Here is a 24,955-nt window from a genome sequence, read left to right as displayed (position 1 = left end):
CCATCCCATACAGCACTGAATTAGGTACAAGGTACCTAGGTACAGATTCTTAGTTGGAAGGTTTTAGGCAATAAAGAAATAAAATGTCTGCCATCGTAGAGATTAAAGTTCAGAACAACAAACCACACTGACATCTAGCTTCCAGTTCACACCAGGCCCTGGCTCCAGATTGAACTTCACCTTGAGGATCATGAGGCTGGGAGATCGCTTCAGGCCGCCGTGCTGAGCCGAGGATGCTGGGTCGAGGACACCATGCTGAGAGGCGGCTGCGCCAAACTGGTAGATTGCCACGCTGTGCACAGAGTTGTCGCCCAAGGCTGGGAGTCATTAGTGGAGGGCCTGGAATCATTGCCAGAGGCCAGGAACTGTCACTTGCCGGAGGCCTAGAATCATCACTGGAGACCGGGAATCATCAGACAGAAGAAAATAGAGCACTGAGGGGACAAAAAGAGAAGAAAGGAAGAACAGGGGAAGCAGGTGAGCTTCAGCTGGAGCGTCAAACTCCGCTGCCACCCTGGCCAACTGACTGAAGTCAGGATTCCTAATATCCACTAACTCCTGACTCTTAAGACTATAAGACATAGGAGCGCAAGTAAGGCCATTCGGCCCATCGAGTCCACTCCGCCATTCAATCATGGCTGATGGGCATTTCAACTCCACTTACCCGCATTCTCCCCGTAGCCCTTAATTCCTTGTGACATCAAGAATTTATCAATTTCTGCCTTGAAGACATTTAGCGTCCCAGCCTCCACTGCACTCCGTGGCAATGAATTCCACAGGCCCACCACTCTCTGGCTGAAGTAATGTCTCCGCATTTCTGTTCTGAATTTACACCCTCTAATCCTAAGGCTGTGTCCACGGGTCCTAGTCTCCTCGCCTAACGGAAACAATTTCCTAGCGTCCACCCTCTCCAAGCCATGTATTATCTTGTAAGTTTCTATTAGATCTCCCCTTAATCTTCTAAACCCCAATGAATACAATCCCAGGATCCTCAGCCTTTCCTCGTATGTTAGACCTACCATTCCGTGTGAATCTCCGCTGGACACGCTCCAGTGCCAGTATGTCCTTCCTGAGGTGTGGGGACCAAAACTAGACACAGTACTCCAAATGGGGCCTAACCAGAGCTTTATAAAGTCTCAGTAGCACAACAGTGCTTTTAATTTCCAACCCTCTTGAGATAATTGACAACATTGCATTCGCTTTCTTAATCACGGACTCAACCTGCATGTTTACCTTTAGAGAATCCTCAACTAGCACTCCCAGATCCCTCTGTACTTTGGCTTTACGAATTTTCTCACCCTAACCTTAATTCAATCCTGCAGCATGGTAGGTTTTGTGGGGTATGGGTGACTTCTTATTCCTGGTAAATTGTTTTTTGACCTTTTGGGAGAGGAATTTCCCAGTCTTGACAGAGTGGACGAGGAGGCAAGGATATCAAATAATAAACAGGGAACAGTGGGAATTAATGAAAAGTGGCTACACCAAAGGGAAGCAAGTAGCCAATTTACATATTGGGTCCACTAGTATGTTGTGGCAGGAGTAATGACTGTCATAGCTCCCCTACCCTCATCACATGTGGAGGCAGGAACTTCTTGTTGCTGAAAAGGCTTTGGCCCAAAGAGGGGACCTCGGGGAAGATCATTTGGTCCCAGTGAGCCATTCTGCTTGGCTTCCCAAAATCTTAATTGAATGCACGCCTTGATCTCTAAGCAGCCTCACCACTGCCCAGGTCAGCCCAAAGCTAGCACCTGCAGCTCATCCGATGAAGATTAAAGCCTAGATTCGAGTGGTGCTGGAAAAGCACAGCAGGTCAGGCAGCATCCGAGGAGCAGGAAAATCGACTTTTCAGGCAAAAGCCTTCATCACCAATGAAGTATGGCTTTTGAGAAGATACAATTGTTGTTCGTTAACCGTATCCCAGTCAAAGTCAGTGGAGAGGGAGGAAAATAAGGATCAATTGTAACAAAGAATTTTATCAGTTTAGTATCAAAGAGGTCTTTGTGTTCTTTATATTGACTTTGTTCCAGTTAAAGTAATATGAGGAGTCTGGGACTGTGCATTCACCTTAGCATTGGAGCACTGTAATTTATCTACCTTATTTTTGCCATTTAGATGGGCACACACAGAACTTTTGTTTTTTAAGATGCTGTACTTGAAATCTGGAAAAGGTTAGAGTGTGACAGCAGAAATTCTTTCTCTGACTCAACAAGTGAAATGCTGCTTGAAACTGCTAGGATCTTCACACTTAATGCAGTGTTCTGTAGCTGTGTTCTGCTCCTTCAAGAGAATATTGAACAGATCACTTGCACAGCATGTGACCTATATGGATTGCGGTCACAACGCTAACATGAACTTCCTCCTTTTTCAGCAAGTCTCTAGAAGCATCTGTGTGTGTCTGCATGCTTGGTCAGCAAACCCAATTTGTGGCTTTGATCTGAGCACAGAGCATCTCTTACGGCACTCGCTTCATTATAGAAAGTCAATGTTTTCATTAATAGTAGGCCAACATGCTAAGATGTGAGAAAAGCCCAGAGTAAGCACAAGAATAGGCAGAAAATGTTGAGTAACCTAGCAGTGGCTTTGGATTAACTCTTTGAATAATTGGATCGACCAAGGCAACTGAAACAGATCTGTTAGGGTTTAAATATCTGCCAAGTCTCACTTACAAGAATTGAAACTCATTCCGTTTAGTTGAAAAATGTCATCAACTCACTCAGTTTAGTTGAAAAATGTCACCTTTTCTGAGTATCTCACTTCTTAAAAAATAAACTCAACTCCATGTGTTTAAATGGACTATGATCAGTCTCGCTTTTTCCAAACATCAATCACACCTTTAACAGTCCCATGGTCTTGACAGCTGTATTCAGTCTTTTTTTTAAACTGAGCTGGAGAGAACCATAAAGCACTGCCTGTATTCTAGTTCTTCCTTATTTCACTTTTTTTGCATGTGTTTGCAGGGGGAGTAGAGGTGAAACGGTACAGATGCATGCAGTGTATTTAAAACTTAATTATAGTATTCAAGAAAAACTTACAAATCTGTGTTCCTGCTGGCAACATTGACTTTTAAAGGTGCCATGTTTGAAGTTTTGGAGGAGATAATTTACTAATTTACTATTTAAAGGAAATGTTTTACCTAAATATCTAGATTTTGACTGTGAAGCTAGTAACAGTTTTCCCAGTGTTTGTCGATGAGATTCCTTTTAGCTCACATCCAGGGACTCTAGAATGTTGCGTCTTGGCGCATACTCCTTGTAAATAGACTCAAGCATATTGTTATGACAATGTGGGTGTCCTGTACTTTTAAGAAAGCTTGCTTACACCTACATCTTCATAACAATATGTACGTTATAGATATATGTAATACATGAATGCACCAAACACATTGATCACAAAATCAGGGGTCCTGTGTCTCATTTGTCATCAAAAGTAGCATGTTGCATTGAGCTCAGACTCTTGAGGCATGACCTAGTTGAATACTGTCTTGCTGAATGTGCTAGCATGGATATTGAGAGCATGATGCAGAGGTGAACTATACATAGAGGCTGAATAGGCTGGGGTTGTTTTCCTTGGACCGTCAGAGGCTGGGGGCTGACCTTATAGAGGTTTATAAAATCATGAGGGGCATGGATAGGGTAAATAGGCAAAGTCCTTTTCATGGGGTGTGGAGTCCAAGATTAGAGGGCGTAGGTTTAAGATGAGATGGAAAAGATATAAAAGGGACCTAAGGGGCAACCTTTTCACGTACAAGGTGGTATATGATTGGAATGACCTGCCGAGGAAATAGTGGAGGCTGTACAGTTACAACATTAAAAGGCATCTGGGTGTGTATATGAATAGGAAGGTTTGGGAGGGATATGGCAAATGAGACTAGATTTATAGAGGGCATCTTTTTGGCATGGATGAGTTGGACTGAAAGGTCTGTTTCCATGCTGTACGTCTCTATGACTCTGTGACCAGCAGCAACACCATCACCTATCAGTGCAATTAATAGAGTGCATCAGCTGCTTACAGGTTACTTGTTGATTAATCTCGATTGGCTCTATTTGATATTGTAGAAGTGGTTTGAAGTGTTTTCACATTGATGAGGGGTGAGGGCATACATCTGTATCTGTTCGTCCCAGTTATAAGGTGAGACTGGGAAATGAATAAGAAGAAGTAGGGCAACAGCAGAAGTATCTTGTATTTGTTTGCACAATAAAGGACAAAATCCCAAGAACACTAACAAAAGAAGCAACAAAAATGAAGAACTTAAAACAGTCATGATCACTAGAGGAAAATGTAATAGGAAAACTGAAGTGACCAAAGCCTGACAAGTCCAGAGATCTCCTGGCCTGCATCCTCAGGTCTTGAGTGCAGTGAGTGTACAGAGAGAGAGTGTAATCATTTGGCTATGTTCCAAATTTCACTAGATTCTGGATTGAGAATCCGCAAATGCAATGCCAATATTCAAAAAGGAAGGGGACAGAAAGCTAGAAACTATAGGCTAGTTAATCTAACAAATGTCTTTTGGAAATGCTGGAGTTCATTATTAAAATGGCTTTTAAGGATATTTGTGACATAATACAGCAATCAGTGCCTGATTTTTATGGAAGTGAATTATTTTTAGCAAATTTATTCAAGTTTGTTGAGAATGTAACACGCAGGATTGAATAGAGGGGAAATCACTAGATGTCGTTTAGCTGGGTTCCCAAGAGGCATTTGATAAGATGCCACATACAAAGTTTTACTGCACAATTAGATATGAGCTGATGGTGTTGTGGTGAATTATTAACAAAGGTAAAGAATTGCTTTGTAAACAGGAAGCAGTTGGGAGAAATGGGTCATTTTCAGGCTTGCAAACTATAACTGGCGAAGTATTGTGGGGATCAGTGTTAACACCAAACAATTTATGGTGTATTTTATTGACTAGGATCCAGGGGCTGACTGAGTTATAGTCATGTTTGGTGTTGATAGGTTATTCCCATTTAAGAACTGAGATGAGGAGGAATTGCTGCTTTGAGAGTCATTTGTCTTTGGAATTTTCTTGCACAGAATATAATGGAGGTGGGATAATTAAATATTACTTCATACTGAGTTAGACGAGTACTGATTGACAAGGGACTTATGGGTTATGGGAACTGGAAATTAGTCTTAAGGTCACAATCAGATCAGCCTTGATCAGATCAAATGGGAGAGCAGGCCGAATGGCCTAGTCCTGTTCCTATTTTCTTATGATTCTTTTATTAAAACACGGGCTTGCTGACATCCATGCTGGGAACAAAGAGTGCTACTGAAAAAGGATTCAAAATAGAAGCACTCACAAAAGAATCCCTGGAGATTAATAAAAGTCCAGCACTGTGGGGGTAATCAGTGTATGGGCAATCCTTTCCATAAAATATGTTGGGCTGCCTCGTATCTCCCTGAAGTTTGCATTGTTCTGATGGACCTCTAATCTCCTGCTGAGAGGCTGCCTCTCTGAAGCATTGCCATAGTGGGTGACTCCGGCCACATCAGTAAACCTCTGCTGCTCTCGGGCTTCAATGTAAAGCTAGTTTTAATTTAGCAAGATTGCCTACCCATTGCTGATCAGCAATGCGCAGTTTCATTGGCTAGGCTGAAGTGGGAATATATTGGGAGCTGACCCAAGATAATGACATGTAATTCTCCCACTGCTGCAACCTTCAATTGGCCTGCTTGGATCCAGGGCAATTCTGAGCAAAGTGAACACGTGAATGTATTTTGGTGCTATGGCTGACAGATGTTGGTGGAGAGCCCTTGTCCCAATGGGATCTTTGGGTTTTGAAAGTGAATGTATGATGTCGTCTAGTCTTTAGAATGACTGACCTTTAGAACATGGCCCACTTTCATGATGTTTGAGTATTGATGGAATTCTGAGCAAGCAAATGCATCAGCTATATTAATATATAGAAAAATTATTAGGAATCAAGAGTATCATCAATATTGAGCAGTTTCTGATCAGAAGTATCCTGGAAACATTGTGTTTTATATTTATAAAAAAATGTTAGATGTTGCTTTTTCTTGTTTTTTACCTCGAGTAACCTACTGTATATTGAATATAATTCAGGAGATCTTCCTGATGATCTTGCCGCTCTGTGCCCTCATTGTTCCCTTTACTAGCTATCACATATTCCAAGTTGCTAGCTGAACATATTGCACATTCCTACATTCATAATCATGCATAAATAGAATGTACAATGAAGAACTGTGAAATGCATGACTTTTGTATATCTTAAATATACTAAATGTAACAGACCTTAGATGTTTCTTAACCTCAAAAAGAACTGAGTGTTTCATTGTTTCCTTTTTTTTAACAATTTCCTCAACCCCACCCATATATATGTATTGAACTTGCAAAATATAAGGGAAAAATACAGTAAAATAAAAAGTCAAAAGAATGTCCTTATTCTTAAAAATAAAAGCAAAGCATGTCACTAAGGAAGCTTTAAAATCTTCAGCAAGAATTGCTGACCTGTTATCTTCATATTCAATATGCTTTGTATATCTTGAGTAGTGGAAAGACATATGGTACATTTGTATAGCTATTAAAAATACATTTCTATACAGTTTTAAAATATACTTTATTAAAATCCTAATCACTTTTTTCACAGTACAGTGAACAGCAAATAATCTTTGTGTAGCCATTCCAACTTTTAAAGTATTACTGTAATAGCTTCAAATATAACTGCAACCTTATACAAAATTATCCACAAAGATTGTAACTAATAAAAATCGTTATCAGCAAGGGAGCAGAAAATCTATATGCCTTATGTGGACAGAAGAAAGGAAGTTGGTGTAATTATGTTCAGAATGAGTCTAGTGACTTCAATTTTTTTTAAATCTTGGCTGGTAGCCATCAAATTATTGAATGTGTAGAAAATGCTGAGGGACTTCATCTTCCTGCTTAGAGCTCATGTCTTGGAGGACTGAAGATCATCAATCCGTTATTTCAAAATCATGTAGGTGTTTGAAACGTGACCTATTGTGTCTAATTGTCCCTAATGAGCTGTATCAGACAACAGGTACAAGTAGAAGTGTATGTCATCTTATTGGAGTATTGCTGGGAAAACCTCCTGCTGTGTGCATCTAAGAATCATTATTAGCTAACACAAGCAGTTGTGTCAGCATCTTAAGCCAAATTTCATGGCTGGCTTTCATTCAGTGGTCTCAAGTCAAGCAGTTACGGCAGTAATTAGTGTTGTGCATTCCTGTAATAATGTATGATTTAGGTCTTGATGTTTGAATTAGAGATGGTACTAGTAGTGTGACTTTCCTGTGAACTTCTATTTCCATACAAGAATACTGAATAGAAAGGCTCAGTATCTTTTTTTTATTCATTTGTGGAATGTGGATGTCACTGGTTAGGCTTAATACCTATGTTGTGACTCTTTGCTCTTGCATATTTTGTTCATTTTTATGTTGGAATTTGCATGGTCTTTTTTTTAAACAAATAACATGTGAATCTGAATACTTGAAGCTTCTTACTGGATTTTTGGCAGTACACTTTGTAATTCAAACACACAGTAATTTTTTAAGAATGCTGGGACATACATATGTGCAGTTGGTATTTGGAATTTTAAATAAATAGTCTCACTATCAGATTTCTTTCCAAAATTCAAATATGCATCAATATTACGATTAGCCAATTATTCACATTATTATAATGTGTTTTTCTCAATAGCTTTGCATAAATGGTACCATTGGAATTCTTAGAAAGAGTTTTTTTTAGAAGTAGGTTGTAGCATTTGACTAACTGAGATAATCCCGCAGACAAGGCTGCATTTTGTCATCCCTTAGTAGTAGGCTGAGGGCCAGGAAGATTGACAAAGGTGCGCAGGAAGATGACAAGTGTCATGTCCAGCATCTACCTTTCCCCTGCATTTTGCCCTTGGCAAGAAAGATGACATTGAGCAGTCCACCCACAATCCAGTTGAGCCACCGAAGTGAACAATTAAGCCCATTAGGTAAGCAGCAAGGGGGCCCCAATGCCAGCTAGAGAGTCAGTCCAGTGAAACTTCCCAGCAGGCTCCTAGTTGGGAATAACAAGCTGTCCTGAGGTCAAAACTCTTTACAAATATTCAAAGAAGCTGAAACATTACTCCTTTGTTAGTAAGCATTGTTGGCTCTATGTCTCGGATCAGCTGACTAAATACAATTCTAAATTCTGTAATCTGTAGTAATCCTGTGGTCATTGTAACATAATCAGAGAAGCACGAAGACCAATGAAACATATCTCCATCAGTGTTGATTAGTTACCTTTAACCCAGGGACTGTTGCAAACCTTGGTTCCAAATGATATTATCAATGCTTTGTATTAAAGATGTAGTCTTTTTAAAAAAAAAAATCAGCTAGTATAAATGAAAGAATTTTCAAATTAATTACAGCTGATTTTGGAACTAGGTCCTGAACTAAAGCTGCTGACACAGAGGAAGAATGGTGACATGTTCAAACCCTAATCTCTACAGATTCTTGATTGCATTGTTTTAGGAGGCTTCAAATGGAAATATGGAAGTTGTAATCATTTTTGAACTTAGGTTGAGGCATTGGGGCAAAGTTGGTGGTTCAGGGTGGGGCATGATGTTGGGAGCAATGTTCTGGTAAGTATGGGGGTGCCAGATGTGCGAAGGCTACATTGGGGTGAACCATGCTGTACCTTGGTGGTTGAAAAGGATTCATTGCACCTCTTCTTGAATTCAGGATTGTAGGTCTATGTAGTCAAATAAATATTTAAAAACATCATATAAAGAAGTTTTGGGGTTTGTGAGGTGGATGAGGGAGATTGGAATTGACATAGTGGTAAAACCTACTCACAAATTAGAAAGATCCTGCTTTATATTTCAAATTAAATGATTGGTAAGGCCAGCCAGATGGAGTTATCTGCTCCTGCTGTGTGCATGCTATTATTTGGAGTTAGGTGAAAAACTCTAAATGCTGCATATTCTGAAGTTTACAGTGAAGTAATTTAATTGTTAAAATATGCAATTTTAAAGGAAATATTAATATGCAACAGTTAAAGCTCCTGTTTTTCTGCTAAAATTAATAGTGTTTGGTGTTTTGTTTACAGGTTTCTGAAAGGTGATTTCCACATTGAAGTATGCATCAATGATTACCTAGATGTTTTCTGCCCTCATTATGATGATTCTGTACCGGAAGACAAGACTGAGCGATATGTTCTCTACATGGTGAATTATGATGGCTACAGTTCATGCGATCACACCTCCAAAGGGTTCAAGAGATGGGAGTGTAACAGGCCTTACGCATCCAATGGTCCTTTAAAATTCTCTGAAAAGTTCCAGCTGTTTACTCCATTTTCATTAGGATTTGAATTTAGACCTGGACGAGAATATTTCTACATCTGTGAGTATTTTTCCTTTTCCATTTTTTTGCCAACAGTTTGAAAGCAATGTTGCATAGCACCATGTTTCATGATTGATCTTGCAAGGAAAATATTACTTATTATTTAGCTTTAAACCTTTCTTTTTGTTCTTGCAAGATATAATCCTTTGTAAAGCAAGCATTTGATCAGTGTTTGTTTTACAAATGTATGTGTCACCGATTAATCATATTTCATATCTTATATATAACATCTCTTTGACAAAAGTGAATGATAACTGTTCTTTATTTTATGAATCTCCAAATCAATCATTTTTCCTCACTAATCTGGGCTACTTCAATGTGATTCTGTTTGGAACTTCTTGAATGGTAATGACCCCATGATGTAGAAATACTGAATTCAGTGAGAAAATATTGTATTCAACAACACTGGCAGTTGATGAGCATTAGCTTTAACATAATTCTGCCTTAAATCCGCAGTCCTAAAGTTCAGGCAACATTTCCTGAAAAGTGTAACTCACAAAGCCACAAATCATGTTTACGAAGCTCTTTGCACTTGGATCTTCCTTATTTTAAGAGCAGAAGTAGCAAAGTAGGCTATTTCTAACAAATGCAGTTGGTTTTTCATCTGTTCTAATTCACAAATTATGATTTTGCAAGAGATAAGATCACAGAGCACAAGTTTTAACAATTGATTTTGCAGAAGCTTTTAGGAAAAATTGTATAGCACTTCAAAGGATAGTCAGTGCAGCTGCTGAATTGAACTATCAACTTCTGATGGTAATAAAAGTGTACTTCCCTTTTGTCAAACTTGGTTATTTTCCCCATTTTCCACATTCCACTGCTGCACCAGGTCTAATCACAAAATTAAACCTAATCTACAAGCCTTTTGCTCTGATATCGATGGACTCGAAACATTAAATAAATAAGTGCTACTGGGAAATTGTGTCAACCTTGAGACCATTGTGCGCAGGTAGACATATAGGTTACGACTGAGTTGAACACCCTGGACTGTTCCCTCTACTGCTTGTAGGATTAGACATCATGGGGCAAAGAATTGACTGCACGGTATCAGATTCTAAGGGAATCTAGCCAACTTTCTAAATCGGTTGCAATTTTATATGCCAGGAAAGGTTAGGTTCGGCCTAAAGTCAGACACGTTTGTCACTTGTATGGTTGTTTGTATTTTATCCCTAGCAATGTAATTCTGTAGGATATCCCGCAGGTGACCCAAAAGTCCTTGTTGCTTGGGTGCTGATGAAGAGGACAGTAGCATTTAGTTTTCTCTTTTTGCTGAGAAGACCTAATGTGACTGTCTGGATGTTTGAAATGCCCCAGTAAGTAATCAGACTGGGAACCATGGAAACCATAAAGGCAGGAACAGCAGAAAACAGATACAGAAGCTTTGCTGGTGGATGTTTGAATAGTTTTGGCAATCTTTATTTTAATAACACTTGCTATTCATTATGATTTCATCCTAGTCTGCATAGGATTGTTTTGTATTTCAGAAATAAAAGACAAGTAGAAATTATTTTACAGACTAATATCATAGAATCCTAGGACAAGTTATATCCATTGCAGGAAATGAAGTGTGTGTAACCGCTGAAGCGAAGTTTTTATTTTTAACAAAATTAAATGTATATGTGGCAATAACCAAGAGGAGCACCATATTTGAAAATAATATGGTTTTAGACAGCAGAGAAAGAGAAAATTCATAACTGATTTAATCTTTCTATGAAATAAATGCAGGAGCTAGTAATTTTTTCGGAAGTGCAGTGTAACTAAGAGCTCTGGGAAATTAAAATGTCTTAGAAGTGTCGAAGTGGTATGAAATGGAAAGAATTCTTCCATTTGAATTCTCAGGGGCGCTAGTTAGACCTGCTACATCTCACCTTGACAAAATCTTAGAGTGGAGAGAGTAAAACTGCCCTCAGCAGCTTTTGTTTCTGCTTTTCCCCAGGCTGTTTGTAAAAGAAAGTCCTTGTTAAACACAGCAGCTAAGTTATGAAGGTTAAGCAAAGATCTCTGTAGATTGATCTGTGAGGATTCAAACATTCAGTATAATCAGCTGATGGAGAGAACAGGGAAAAATAAACTTGTATCCACTAAACTTTACGTCAATCCCTTTGGCATAAGGAAATCTGCATTAACACAGTTTTAATGGTGCAGTTCAAGATGGTCCTCCGTTAGATAATTAGTTTCAAAACCCTCGCAATTCCTTCTTCAAAGAGATGGAAGTGTTGCTGCAGCTCATTGTTGGAATGGCTGATGGTGAACTTGGGCAGAAGCATGGTAACTGTTAAACTCTACCTGCTATTGTAATTAGACATAGACAAAGACAATAGGAACAGGAGTAGGCCATCCAGACCTGCTCTAGCATTTAATATAATTGTGGCTGATTATCTAATCCAATACTCTGTTCCCACTCTCTCCCCAAACCATCTAATCCTTTAGCCCTAAGAGCTGTATATTTTGTAAAAATTATTAATTCATAGGATGAGGGCATCGTTGGCTCGGCCAGCATTTATAGCCCATCCCTACTTGCCTAGAGGACAATTAAGAGTCAACCACATTGCCATGTTTCTGGAGTCAAATGTAAGTCAGACCAGGTAAGGATGGCAGTTTCCTTCCCGAAAGGACACTATTGAACCAGATGTGTTTTTCCTTACAATCGACAATGGTTGTGGTCATCATTAGACTTCTAATTTCAGAGTTTTATTGAATTCAAAATCTACCATTTGCTGTGGCAGGATTCGAGCCCAGAACATTTCCTGGGTCTCTGGATTAATGATCTAGTGATAATTAGTCCATTGCTTTCACTTATCTAACTCCTTGAAAACATTCAATGTTTTGGCCTCAATCACTTTCTGTGGCAGAGAATTCCACAGACTCCCTACTCTCTGGCTGAAGAGATTTCTCGTCTCAATCCTTGTATCCTTAGATTGTGACCCCTCTTCTGCGCTCTGTGATCATCAGGTACATCAGCATATGTTTACCTTGTCGAGACCTGTTCAAATTTTATGGGTTTCTATGCGATTCCCCCATCATTCTTCTAAATTCTAGTGAATGTACTCCTAACCATTCCAATCTCTCTTCATATGCCTGTCCTGGCATTCTAAGAATCAGTTTGGTAAACCTCCCCAGCCAGAACATCCTTCCTCAGATAAGGAGATTAAAACTACACGCAGTGCTTCAAATGTGGTCTCACCAAGGCTCTGTATAATTGCAGGAGAAAATGAGGACTGCAGATGCTGGAGATCAGAGTCGAGAATGTGGTACTGGAAAAGCACAGCAGGTCAAGCAGCATCTGAGGAGCAGGAGAATCGATGTTTCAGGCATAAACCCTTCAGATTCCTGCTCCCCAGATGCTGCTTGATCTGCTGTGCTTTTCTAGCACCACACACTCAACCATTTTTATTTTGCAGCAAGACATCTACGTACTTGTACTCAAATCTTTTTGCAATGAGGACCAACATACCATTACCTCATTCACTACCTGCTGCACCTTCGTGCTTACTTCCGGTGACTGGTGTGCATAGATGCCCAGGTCTGGTTGCACTTCTCCCTATCCTGATCTGCTACCATTCAGATAACCTATGGCTTTTCCATAATCATACTAGACTTGAAATATTAACTCTATTTCTCTCTCTATGGATGCTGCCAGATCTGCTGAGTGTCTCCAGCATTCTCTGTTTTTGATCCATATACAGCATATGCAGTATTTTACTTTTATTCCAGCTTTCCACCCATATCAGTACACATCCTAATAATCCTATGTACTTTAATATTACATGTTAATCTTTTATGTGGGACTTTATCAAAAGCATTCTGAACGTCCAAATAAACCACATCCACTGGTTCCCCTTATCAACTATGCTAGACCTTTAAACTGCTTTGTTTTGAATGAAGCTGAAAAATTGAAGTCATTATGATAATTGCAGGTAATTCTCAATGTTTTTAAAAATTGGGGCATGTTCTGTCTGCCAAGTTGCATACTTTAAACATTTTTAGCTGCCACAATAACAAAATAGTTATAATAGTGCTTAGTTAAAGATTAATGGTTCTTGCAATTTATTTAAGCAAAATCCATTTTTACTTTAGCGTTCCAGTTCCGTGTGAGGCATCACAATCAAGATGGCTTGTTGAACTGCTGATAAAATTAGATGACAAAGATAAAAGTTGGTATAGTTCTTTACAGCAACAGAAATTAGTTCATCAACAAAACTTATGTGGGATAAAATCAAACTGAGGCAATATTTCTTAATTTTGGCACCTCAAACCTTCAGCCAGCAAATGTGTTTTCTCCCTCTTTCTTCTACCTAGCTTGAGAATCTGTACATTAAGAGGCATGAATTTCAAATGACTGCCATTGTACAATATTGGAAAACTTCTCAAATGCTGTACATCTGCAACTAATCCTTTAGAAGACTCGATAAACTGTTACTAAACACAGGAATTATGTTGTGAAAATGACCTGTTTCATAAAAATACAGTGCACAGGTCATGTATTAGTACTCCTGATTTTAGAAGCCACATGTAGATTATAATCTACTCCCTAGGGCCATTTAAAATTAGTTTCTTTAATGTGCAGTAAACCATACTCACAAATAATAGATACAAAGGCCCTAAAGCAATCACTTTAGATTGTATAGATTTCATTTTCCCTTCTTTCTCTTAACTCTTACCAGCATTGAAAATGCATAATGTTTTGCAGATGGAACATTGATTTGTTTTTTAATTTGTCTTAGTTGGGTTGCCTTGATACTTGGGAAGATTTGTGTTCACTGACACTTCCCACAAACATAAATGACGATAGTATTTTACCACTTGAGCCTGCACTATAAAACTTGCATAATGAATAACTGGCAAATATTTTGGTTTTTATATTCCATTGCACAGCTGTGTCCTCCTACCCCTCTTGAGCAATTGAACACACTGACCATTTGTTGGCTAGTTCACATTTTGCACTGTGGGGAATTGAGATTGTGGAATATTTAGCAAAGAGTTCAATTTGCAGCAGCTACTGCATGCTTGGGTTCTTCCTGGTCATTTAACATCTGTCTAATGAGGTGTTCCAAGGCCATTTTACTTGCGTTTTTGTGCAATGATTATGACTTTGGTCATTATTCCCTCCTGTATGAGGACACATGGAATTGCATAAGTGTACCAACTTCTAATTGCAGAGACGGTTCTGCAGTGGAATTTTTTTTACATTAATTTATTTGTTGAAAACAATTTATTTACTGAATTAGCGTTGATCATTTTTTAACTTAGTTTCTTCCATTTTTTTTGTCATTTCATGAGGGTATTTAAGATGAGTACCCCATTGAGTGCTGTTTTATCCCCTCCTGCTTTCTGTTGTGACTGCTGATGCTGCTTACAGTAGCTGCTGCAGCCTCTGATATCCTTGGATTAGGTTCTGATTCAGTGGAGTGCCTCGAGGAACCTCAGACTTGTGTAGCAATGCCCAGTCTCATTCCACCACCTCCTGTGCCTTTCCCCTTCCACCCAAAAACCCATCCTCTTTTGAACAGAGCTGCACATTAGCACTGTGTTCCTAAATCTCCCTTCGGAACTTATGCCTCACAACTTTTCTCAAGTATGTCTGAATAGAATGATACAGAATGATTTCTTGTGCATCTTGGTGTGACAAATGACCCTTTTCCTCATCCTAGCGCTCAATTACTTTGTGGCAGAACTTTTGAAGATCGGCAAGGAATGTCTGAGTGGAAAGCCCTGGATGTGGGAATCAATCCTGGCACCACTAAGACTTGAGATGGAGGATGTACAGTGACTTCAAATCAGTTTTGAAGACCTCTGCAAACGTTAATCACTACATATTTTCTGTCAAAGTTTTGGTTTTCCACAACATAAATATGGTGATATATATTTCTAGTCACATTTTGAAGGAGCTTTTGCTGCATTTCTGGTTGTGTGTTCTTGTCACACACACCCCTGATTTGTGCCTCCACATTTGCTTCAGTGGAGGAACTGAATGTAGCAGGATTTGAACCTGCTTCTGTCTTGCTGATAAGGAACAAAGGAAATGGGCAGAATTTTCCCTTTATTGAAGTGGCAAACTAGGTTGAGAAATAAAATGAAATCAGATTCTCAATCTCAAGAAACCTTTTCTGCCACCGTCTGTTGAGCTGCTGCTCCCATTATACTCCAAGGCTTCAGCCACAGTCAGGCCTGCACTTCATGAGATTGCTGTCCGGAGACTACAGGTACATTGATTAGGGCACTTTTGAGACACCCGCCTTGGGGAAAGGCCAGTTTTTCCTTTAATGAGATTAATGGAAGGTCTGAGTATGATGCCAATGGTTCAAAGAGCAGATGGTAGTCATGCATGACCAGGTGTTGTTCACTGTTCCCACTCACTGAATAGAAAGCAGAGAGCGCAGAACGAGTAGTTTGGGAGGATGAATTGAGCAAAAGTATTTAAGTAGACATGATGCATGCAATAGTGGAAGTTGTAGTCCATGAGCCTGTGTTATGTATGTAGTTCGACTGAGTGCTGGCCTTGTGTCTATGTCTGTCTAGCAGAGAAGATAGTAGCACTTACTTTTGCTCAATGCGGAAAATCATTGACTTGCTTGCAGCATTCCTGAATGTCCCTTCTTGCTCAGGACACAGTACTGAGCCATGCTACAATTTCTGTCTGGGCTTGCTGGGTCTGGGAGAATGAGCTGAAAATGTGTTGCTGGAAAAGCGCAGCAGGTCAGGCAGCATCCAGGGAACAGGAGAATCGACGTTTCGGGCATAAGCCCTTCTTCAGGAAGACCTCTGCAAACGTTAACCACTACATATTTTCTGTCAAAGTTTTGGTTTTCCACAACATAAATATAGTGATAAATATTTCTAGTCACATTTTCTTACATGATCTGTGAGAATGGCTATTGTTGGTGGTCAGTAGGGGAAAGGACTGTCCTCCTGTTCACCAGTACTGACAGTGCTCTGTTCTGGAAGTGGGGAGTGAGCTTGGCTTTCCTTGGATACATTTTCAAGGTTGAGCACTGCAGTTTGTGAGCTATTTCCTGCCTCATGGTATCTGAAGTGTTGTGCAGCCGGGCTTTAAATTCAGCACTAGAGGATGAAAGCCAGAAGGTCATGCCAGTGGCAAACAGTTCTGCCTTGCTCACTGCATGATTCCCTGAGAAACACGCTCAACAGCTCATCGGAATAATTGATGAGATAAAAAGCGGAAGATCACCTAAGAAAATTTGCCCCTGGCCACTGTGGACGGGATGCCATGAAACTCTCTTTGACTGCAAGTGGGGAAATTCAGCCTAAATTTTTCAGTCAAGGCATCTGGAAAGCTTTTACTTTGTGGTTTTACAGAAGACACATTATGTTGACGAAACATCATGGGATTACTTTGGAAATCGAGTGTGGTGAAGTTCTTTTGCCATTTAATGCAGTGGAACTAACTAAATCAAACCAATCATCATTTTAGGAGATTTGTATTTCGGTTTTGATAAAAGTCTCTCGCTAGGTTCTATAAATGGAAAAACTAGGCTACAGGTTTTGTTTTTAGTCTTCTCGAAAGATCTCACAGAAGGCCTATCTGTTACATATTCATTAATGCTGCTCTCACTTACAGGAGCTTAGTCTTCCCTGGAGTAACGTGGTAATGATATTTTCTGTGAGAGATTGGAAGGATCTAAGCATTTTCTGTTGTGCAATAAAAGACAGTAACAAGGCAGAAAGTAAATCCTGATGTTTGTTAGCACTAAAATATCTTCCAAAGTGCACTGCAGTGTTGACTTGAGAACTGTCCATATCTTTATGAATGAGTTAATACCAGCCAGTACGGAAATTTAAATTGTTCAGGCCTTTTCTGTTGTATTTATGGCTTTAAATAAATAGGGCAAATGTGTTTCTTCAAAGCTTAGTGTTTAATTATATATTCTATTAGAAATCCCCTTGACCAGTATGTACATTCAGACTCTGATTGATGCCATGCATTAGTTGATTGACCATTTAACTATTTGTTTCCTCAGCAAAATTCATGAATGTCACCTTGTGAGATCAAAAGCTGTAGAACAGGGTGAAGGTTGAGCTCACAGCCCATATCACAAGTTGTGACTTAAAATAAGCAAGAATTTGTCACAGTTTGGTAACAAGTAGTTGTGGTACTAGCTTAGAAAGCCAGAAATCCTAAGTTCAGATCTCACCTTTGGCAAGTTAAGAAAGTGAATCTTGTAAATCTGGTCACATTGCGGGCTGACAAATAACCATGAAAGCCAATAGCATGATTTAAAAGTCCATTTGTTTTACTTTTATCTTTAAGCAAGAGGAACCTGCCTACCCTATTCAGTCTGACCTAAACCATAAGACACAGGAGCAGAAGTAGAAATTCAGCCCTTCAGGTCTGCTACAATATTCAATGAGACCATGACTGATTTGATAATCCTCAGCTCCACTTTCCTACCTTTTCTCCAAAACCATTGATTCCCTTACTGATTAAAAATCAGTCCATCTCAGCCTTGCATCTATACTTAACGACTCACCCTCAACAGCATTCTATGGTAAAGAATTCCATTGATCCAGTACCCTCTGAGAGAAGAAATTCATCCACATATCTGTCTTATGAGTCCCACCTCTCATTCTAGGATTATACCCTCAGGTCTGACATTATCCCACACAGGGAAATAACCTTTCTGCATCTACCCTGTGAAGTCCCCTAAGGATCTTGTACATTCAGTAAGGTCACCCCTTATTCCTCTAAACTCCAACTTACAACCTACTCAACTGCTCATAAAACAGGACCTCCAAACCTAGGACAAACCTAGTGAACTTTCTCTACACTAGCCTCAATGCTATTCTTTCCAAAAGGAGTTCAAAACTATTTACACTATTCCAGCTGTGGTCTGCCTAGAGTTCCAAATTCCTATTATTGTGCCCCATAACCTTAGAAATAAAGGCCAACACTTCATTTGCTTACCATATTACCTGCTAAAATGTATATTTTGTCATTTATGCACAAGGATTCCCAAATCCCTCTGTGCTGTAGCTGTCTTCAATCTTTCTCCATTTAAGTAATATTCAGCTCCTTTGTACTTTCTCCAAAGTCCATTTCCCCACATTATATTCCAACTGCCAAATTTGTGTCCACTCACTTAGCCTCTTCATATCCCTCTGCAGACTCTGTAATATCCTCACCACTTCCACCTATTTTGTGTTGTCTACAAAATTGGCTTAGCACATTCACTTTGCCCATCCAAATCCTAATTTATATTATAAATATTTGTAACTCCAGTACTAATCCCTGTGGCACTCCACTAATTATTGGTTGCCGTCCTGAAAATTCCGCCTTAACCGAACTTTTTAAAAACTATCCAATTATCTCTTTGTGCTAATATACTATCTCCAAAGCCATGCTCACTCATTAAATAACCTAATTCTTTGAATCTTATTAAACACCTTCTGAAAATTCAAATGTATTCCAAAAACAGAATCCATTTTATCTATCCTGCTTATGGCCTTCTCAACGAATTCTAATAAATTTTGGGCATGATTTCCCCTTCATCAATCCTACTCACCAATCAGCTTCTTTCCCTGTGGTTTGTGACTTCACTCTGCAGGTTGGCCTCTCTACACCCTTTATCCCCTCCTCACTCACATCTTGCTTTGAAGAGTTTAGTTCTTAGAGTAAGCCTTAGCTACTGTCTCCTTTGCACTGAATTCCCACTTGAACCAAGGTTTCCTGCAGTCCACTCAATTAGCCTATGTCTCACTCTGTTAAAGTCTCTTCACATTGACCATGTCCCTTACTGACTGTGTGATATCTGTGTGATATCTTAATACCTGTGTGGCTTTTATGATTTCAGGGCAACTCGAAAGAAGTAAAAAATACAGCTTTGTCATATCTCAATAGCAACTGAGAATTAATAATGCATTTTGTTATGGTACACCCGTGACTTTAAGAGGTGTGTTTTATCCTGGTTTCTTTCAGAGGGAGACAGAGACTGGGATCTAGTGCCGAGCAGTGTATGAGAAAATAAATAACTTGTGAAGCCTTGGGTGCTTTTCTATTAAAAGCTGGAATAATAGAAACAACATGAATGGGTGTGGTCATGCTCCCACCCACAGAACCAGGGATGTTTCGTTTTCAGGAGCAGTTGCTGTTGGGGTCTTGAAAGAATGAAAGTTATTTTTTCCCTCAAGGGATTCTATGCCTGCTACAGGAGTTGTATATGACTCAGTCTATGTTTTGAATTTGCATTTTTCCAAGGGTACATTTATGGGATGTTACTATATTGGAACATTTAATTTGAAATGGGTACTGTTTAGTCGTAAAATAATCTATTATTCTGTTAGGTTTTCCAGCAGAGTTGTTATTCCAAATTCTTTCTTTTGTGTGTTTTAACTATAGTGTTTAAATAACTTTGTGTTTTGTTTAACGTCGAATAATTTGACCAAATGGCTTGCATCTGGAACACAACACCTGACATTTATGTTTACAATAAGAAAAAGCTAGAGTCCAGGCTAATACCATATATTTTGAGAGGCTCTGGTCTTGTTTGTAAGACATCATAATTTTATGGATCATGAACTGCTTTGCTTGCCGTTATGTGGATGAATACTGTATCCATTGTATACAAAAATTAAATGAATGGGCACTTAATAACTTTTTGATGGGGTTGTTAGGAGATAAGTTGATCTGGACATCAAGAATTTTCTGAAATTTATTTTCCCATGTAAACAAACAGAACAAAGTTTAGCATTTCACTTCAAGAATAGCACCACCAATGTCAGGTTCATCGGTCTATAGTTTCCTGGCTTTTCCTTAATACATTTCTTAAATAGTGGCACAACATTAGCCAATCTTCAGTTTTCTGGCACCTTAACTGTAACTATCGATGATAAAAATATCTCAACAATGGGCCAAGCAATCACTTCCCTAGCTTCCCACAGAGTTCGAGGTTACACCTGATCAGGTTCCAGGGACTATTCCACTTTTATGCATTTTACGATGTCTAGCACATCCTCCTTTGTAATATGGACATTTGTCAAGATGTCACTATTTATTTCCCCACATTCTATATCTTTCAAATCCTTCTCCACAGTAAACACTGATGCAAAATACTGCTGAAGTTTCTCAGAGTAGTGTCCTCGGCCCCACCATCTTCCTGTGACCTTCCCTCCATCAGAAGGTCGGAACTGGATGAGCACAGTTCTTATAGCTCTTGAAGTACAACAGCATCCAGGATAAAGCAGCCGCTTGAATGGCACCCCATCAGCCATGTTCAGTTTTGACTCCCTTCACCACCAATGCACAGTAGCAATAGTGTGTGCTATATCTACAAGATGCACTGCTATAACTCTCAATGCTGTTCTGACGGCATCATCCAAATCCATAATCTCGAAAACTAAGATAGACAAGGGCAGCAAATACATGAGAACACCACTAACTCCAGCTTCCCTTCAGACCATACACCATTCTGAGTTGAAATTATTTCATCACTCCTTGACTGTCACTGGATGACGATCCCAGAACTCCTTTGTTTACAGTACTGTTCGTTCCCGTCACAGGACTATAGGAGAACAAGAAAGCAGGTCACCACGAGCTTCTCCAGTGTAATTAGGGATGAACAGTAATTGCTGACCTAGGTAGCAACACCCACAGCCCATGAACCAATAAATAAAACTTATATCTCCCCACCGTAAGTTGTCCAGCCTGACCATGAATACAGACTTGCAGAATTCCCCAACTAAAGTCATCCCTTCCTAGCTAGCTTTGGGACCATTTCCAAGGAACTTCAATCTTCTCCCGACATCAATTTTGACTCATGCCCTCTGGCACTAGCATCATTCCTGTCCATTCCTGTCCCAGTGGGGCTTGCAAATGACCAAATAATTCAACATCCGCAGCTAAAATTGTTCCTAACTTCTGGTATTGGTATTGGGAGCATGGAAGAAAACCTTGAAGGATTTTTTATTATTCTAGAAACTTTTAAGACTCTTCATGATTATCTTTATACATGATAAGCATCTTTCTTTAAATGTGAAATGAAAATAACATCACAGAACAAAACAAAATATTGTATTTTAAAATGTCAAATTTCTGTTCCTCTTGCAAATTTTCATAAGTCAATTGTTATGTTGCATTGATTTGTTTTTATGAAATGATTTTCCAGTCTAATGGTGTTTTGCACAGTGTTTTGAGGTGAGGATAATCATTCCTGGTCCCATAAAGCACATATTTCAAGACTAAAATTGGTCATTTTGCTTATCCAGTGAGAAATTAATCATTGTGTATTAATTATAATTCAGTATCAGTAATTATTTCCCTGTGGTTTGTACAATAATACCAAACAAAACTTTTAAAATATTCAAGTTTTTAGTCAAGTTCATCATTTTTATAATTTGCCATTTGGCTCATGACCAGCAGTACAAATACCATTACAGGACAGATACAATACAATTTTACATTTTGAAGCAGTGATATTCCTGTTCATATTCTGCACAGTTTATGTGTACATTGTGTAGAAATATAACGTCAAGTCAAACCAAAAGCTGATGAGCAGATCCTGCAGTTAAAAAAAAAAAGCTGTGAACAGAATGGAATAGCAGTTGCCTGAAAGTCACTGGCATAAGTTGTTATTATTGCTGCATAATCAATCCCTCCATTTTTTTTCCATCCTGCCAGGTAATGGGGCATAGTTATTTCAGACCTCGAATTAATGTCGATATGCAGTGCAATTTCTTTCACAGTGCAGCTTTCAGATAGGTGGAAATAAGTCTGTATCCTAGTTAGGGGATTTTGAGACTGTTTTTAAAAGAAAGCTTAAACCAAAAACTGACATTGAGCAGTGGCTAAAAATAAAAAAAATTTCTGGTGGTCATTTTGAAGGAAAACCTCAGGTCCATCTGAAAGACAAAGCAAGGTTAATGTTTTGGAGGGGTCTTTTTTTAACAAATGTGTGTTTTTCAAGGATAGCGCAATGATGTAAATTGATGAATTGTGATCTAATTTCAGATTTTAAAAAACATATCTAGTTGGTCCGAGATGATGGCAAGTAATGGGGTGTACTTGTTCACAGGCCTACCACAACCTTTTGAGTATTACATTGGAATGGTCATGGTTATTTTCTCCACTTGAAAGTCAACCTGTTAGGCATAAGCCCTTCATCAGGAAGGGTTTATGCCCGAAATGTCAACTCTCCAGCTCCTCGAATGCTGCCTGACCTGCTGTGCTTTTGCAGCACCACAGTCTTCGACTCTGATCTCCAGCATCCACAGTCCTCACTTTCTCCTTACTTTCTCCATTGTAGGACTCCAATTTCATTTATTATTTTTCATAGAAGACAAATTGTTACAAGTGGCAGTTACAAGTAACTGTGAGAAGTACATTTTCATTCCAGTAGCAAGATGAATTAGAATCAAAGCTATGCCAATGACCAGAATTCAAATTAAACACCAGAAATAAAAGCTTATCAGTTCTCTAAATGAGTGAAATGTTCACTGGCAAAGCTGAAAAATTCACTTCAGGTTTTCCAGTGAACTCAGCAGGGCTTAACGTTAAACTTCGACCTTCAAGTTATCTGTAATGATTCTGCAATTAATCCGGGATCAGATGGGCCGGTGGGCTGAGGAGTGGCAGATTGAGTTTTAGATAAATGTGAGGTGCTGCATTTTGGAAAGGCAAATCAGGGCAGGACTTATGCACTTAATGATAAGGACCTGGGGAATATTGCTGAACAAAGAGACCTTGAAGTGCAGGAACATAATTCCATGAAAGTGGAGTCACAGATAGACAAGATAGTGAAGAAGTTGCTTGGTATGCTTGCCTTTATTGGTAGTGCATTGAACATAGGAGTTGGGATATCATGTTGCCGCTCTATAGGACATTGGTTAGGTCACTTTTGGAATACTGCACACTGTTCTGGTCTCCCTGCCGTACGAAGGCTGTTATGAAACTTGAAAGGGTTCAGAAAAGATTTACAAGGATGTTGCCAGGGTTGGAGGGTTTGAGCTATAGGGAAAGGCAGAATCGACTGGGCATTGGAGACTGAGAGGTGACCTTATGGAGGTTTATAAAATTATGAGGGGCATGGATAGGGTCAAGGTATTTTCCCTGGGTGGGGAGTCCAAAAGTAGAGGCCATAGGTTTAAATTGAGAGGGGAAAGATTTTAAAGGGATCTAAGGGGTAACATTTTCATGCAGAGGGTGGTACGTGTATGGAATGAGCTGCCAGAATAAGTGGTGGAGGCTGGTACAATTACAACATTTAAAAGGGCATCTGGATGGGTATATGATAGGAAGGGTTTGGAGGGATATGGGTCATATGCTGGCAAATGGGACTAGATTTATATAAAATGTCTGGTCAGCATGGATGAGTTGGATTGAAGGGTCTGTTTGTGTACTTTACATCTCTATGACTATGAAACCTATAAAGTCCTGTTAAAGGGTACCATTGTAATTCATGATGCATTGTTCAAGCTCAATGTGTCTCTTTTATAACAGTAACTCACTTTAAATAGTTGTACACTGGCTGTAAAATTTGACTTCCCAGGGGTTTGAAATGTACAATAAGAATACAAATATTCCTTCCATCATATATATAGATGGAAGATTGCTCAAGGACGCAACCAGTAAAACAATGACAATACGTTGTTGTCATCTAACATTTCAAAATTCCAAAATAATTTGTTTGAAAATCATTGTTGTGTAAGACTTTTTCAATGTGGCACAAATGTAAGTGACCATTGTCGTAAGTGTTCTTATGGTGAATTGGCTCCTGCCTTTTCATCCTGCCCAGTGGCAGATGTTTTAGTTCCTTCTCGCATACAGCTGTGTCTTTGTGCATTTTAAATGTGGTAAACTGATTTCATTAGAAATGGCAAGGCACCCATCACAAGGTTTTCTTGGGTTTTGAGAAAAAAACAATTTTATTAAGTGCCAAGCTTGAGAAAAATAAACATACAAAGTGAAACACATGGCTTCTGCGAATTCATGTGAACCCCCTCACTCCCATTCATACTCCTTTACTCACATAGGTGCGGTCTCTCTCACGGACACTCTCTCTCACACGGGCACTCTCTCTCTCTCATGGGCACTCTCTCTCACATGGGCACTCTCTCTCTCACACGGGCACTCTCTCACAGGTGCATGCTCTCACACAGGCGCACGCTCTCATAGACACTCAGTTTCACATAGGCGTGCTTTCACATGGGCACTCAGTCTCATAGGGGTGCACTCTCTCACACAAATGCGCTCTCTAACACAGGCACTCAGTATCATATGGGCGCACTCTCTCACACAGGCGCACTCTCTCACACAGGCGCACTCTCTCACACAGGCGCACTCTCTCACACAGGCGCACTCTTTCACACAGGCGCACTCTTTCACACAGGCGCTCTCTCTCACACAGGCACTCTCTCAGAAAGGCACTCAGTATCATATGGGTGCACTCTCTCACACAGGCACTCAGTCTCACAGAGATGCGCTCTCTCACACAGGTGCACTCTCTCACACAGACGCACTCTCTCACACAGGCACTTTCTCTCACTCAGTCTCACATACATGCACTCTCTCACACAGGCACTCTCTCTCACAGGCACTCTCTCTCACAGGCACTCTCTCTCACAGGCACTCTCTCTGTCACAGAGGAACTCT

At 39.5% G+C, this 24,955-nt stretch overlaps 1 protein-coding gene across 3 annotated transcripts in view; it reads left to right on the top strand.

Moving 5' to 3' along the window:
* LOC122560061 (ephrin-A5-like) overlaps positions 1-24,955 on the top strand; it is a 213,962-nt gene that overhangs the window by 169,833 nt on the left and 19,174 nt on the right. For all 3 annotated transcript variants that reach the window (XM_043710278.1, XM_043710265.1, XM_043710269.1), the window contains exon 2: positions 9,062-9,354. In XM_043710278.1, the coding sequence (XP_043566213.1) occupies positions 9,062-9,354 (293 nt within the window). The remainder of the gene's footprint in view (positions 1-9,061; positions 9,355-24,955) is intronic.

The sequence above is a fragment of the Chiloscyllium plagiosum genome, chromosome 2 (genome assembly GCF_004010195.1).
Source record: "Chiloscyllium plagiosum isolate BGI_BamShark_2017 chromosome 2, ASM401019v2, whole genome shotgun sequence".
Classification (NCBI taxonomy): domain Eukaryota; kingdom Metazoa; phylum Chordata; class Chondrichthyes; order Orectolobiformes; family Hemiscylliidae; genus Chiloscyllium; species Chiloscyllium plagiosum.
This window is presented reverse-complemented; position numbering and strand designations above follow the sequence as displayed.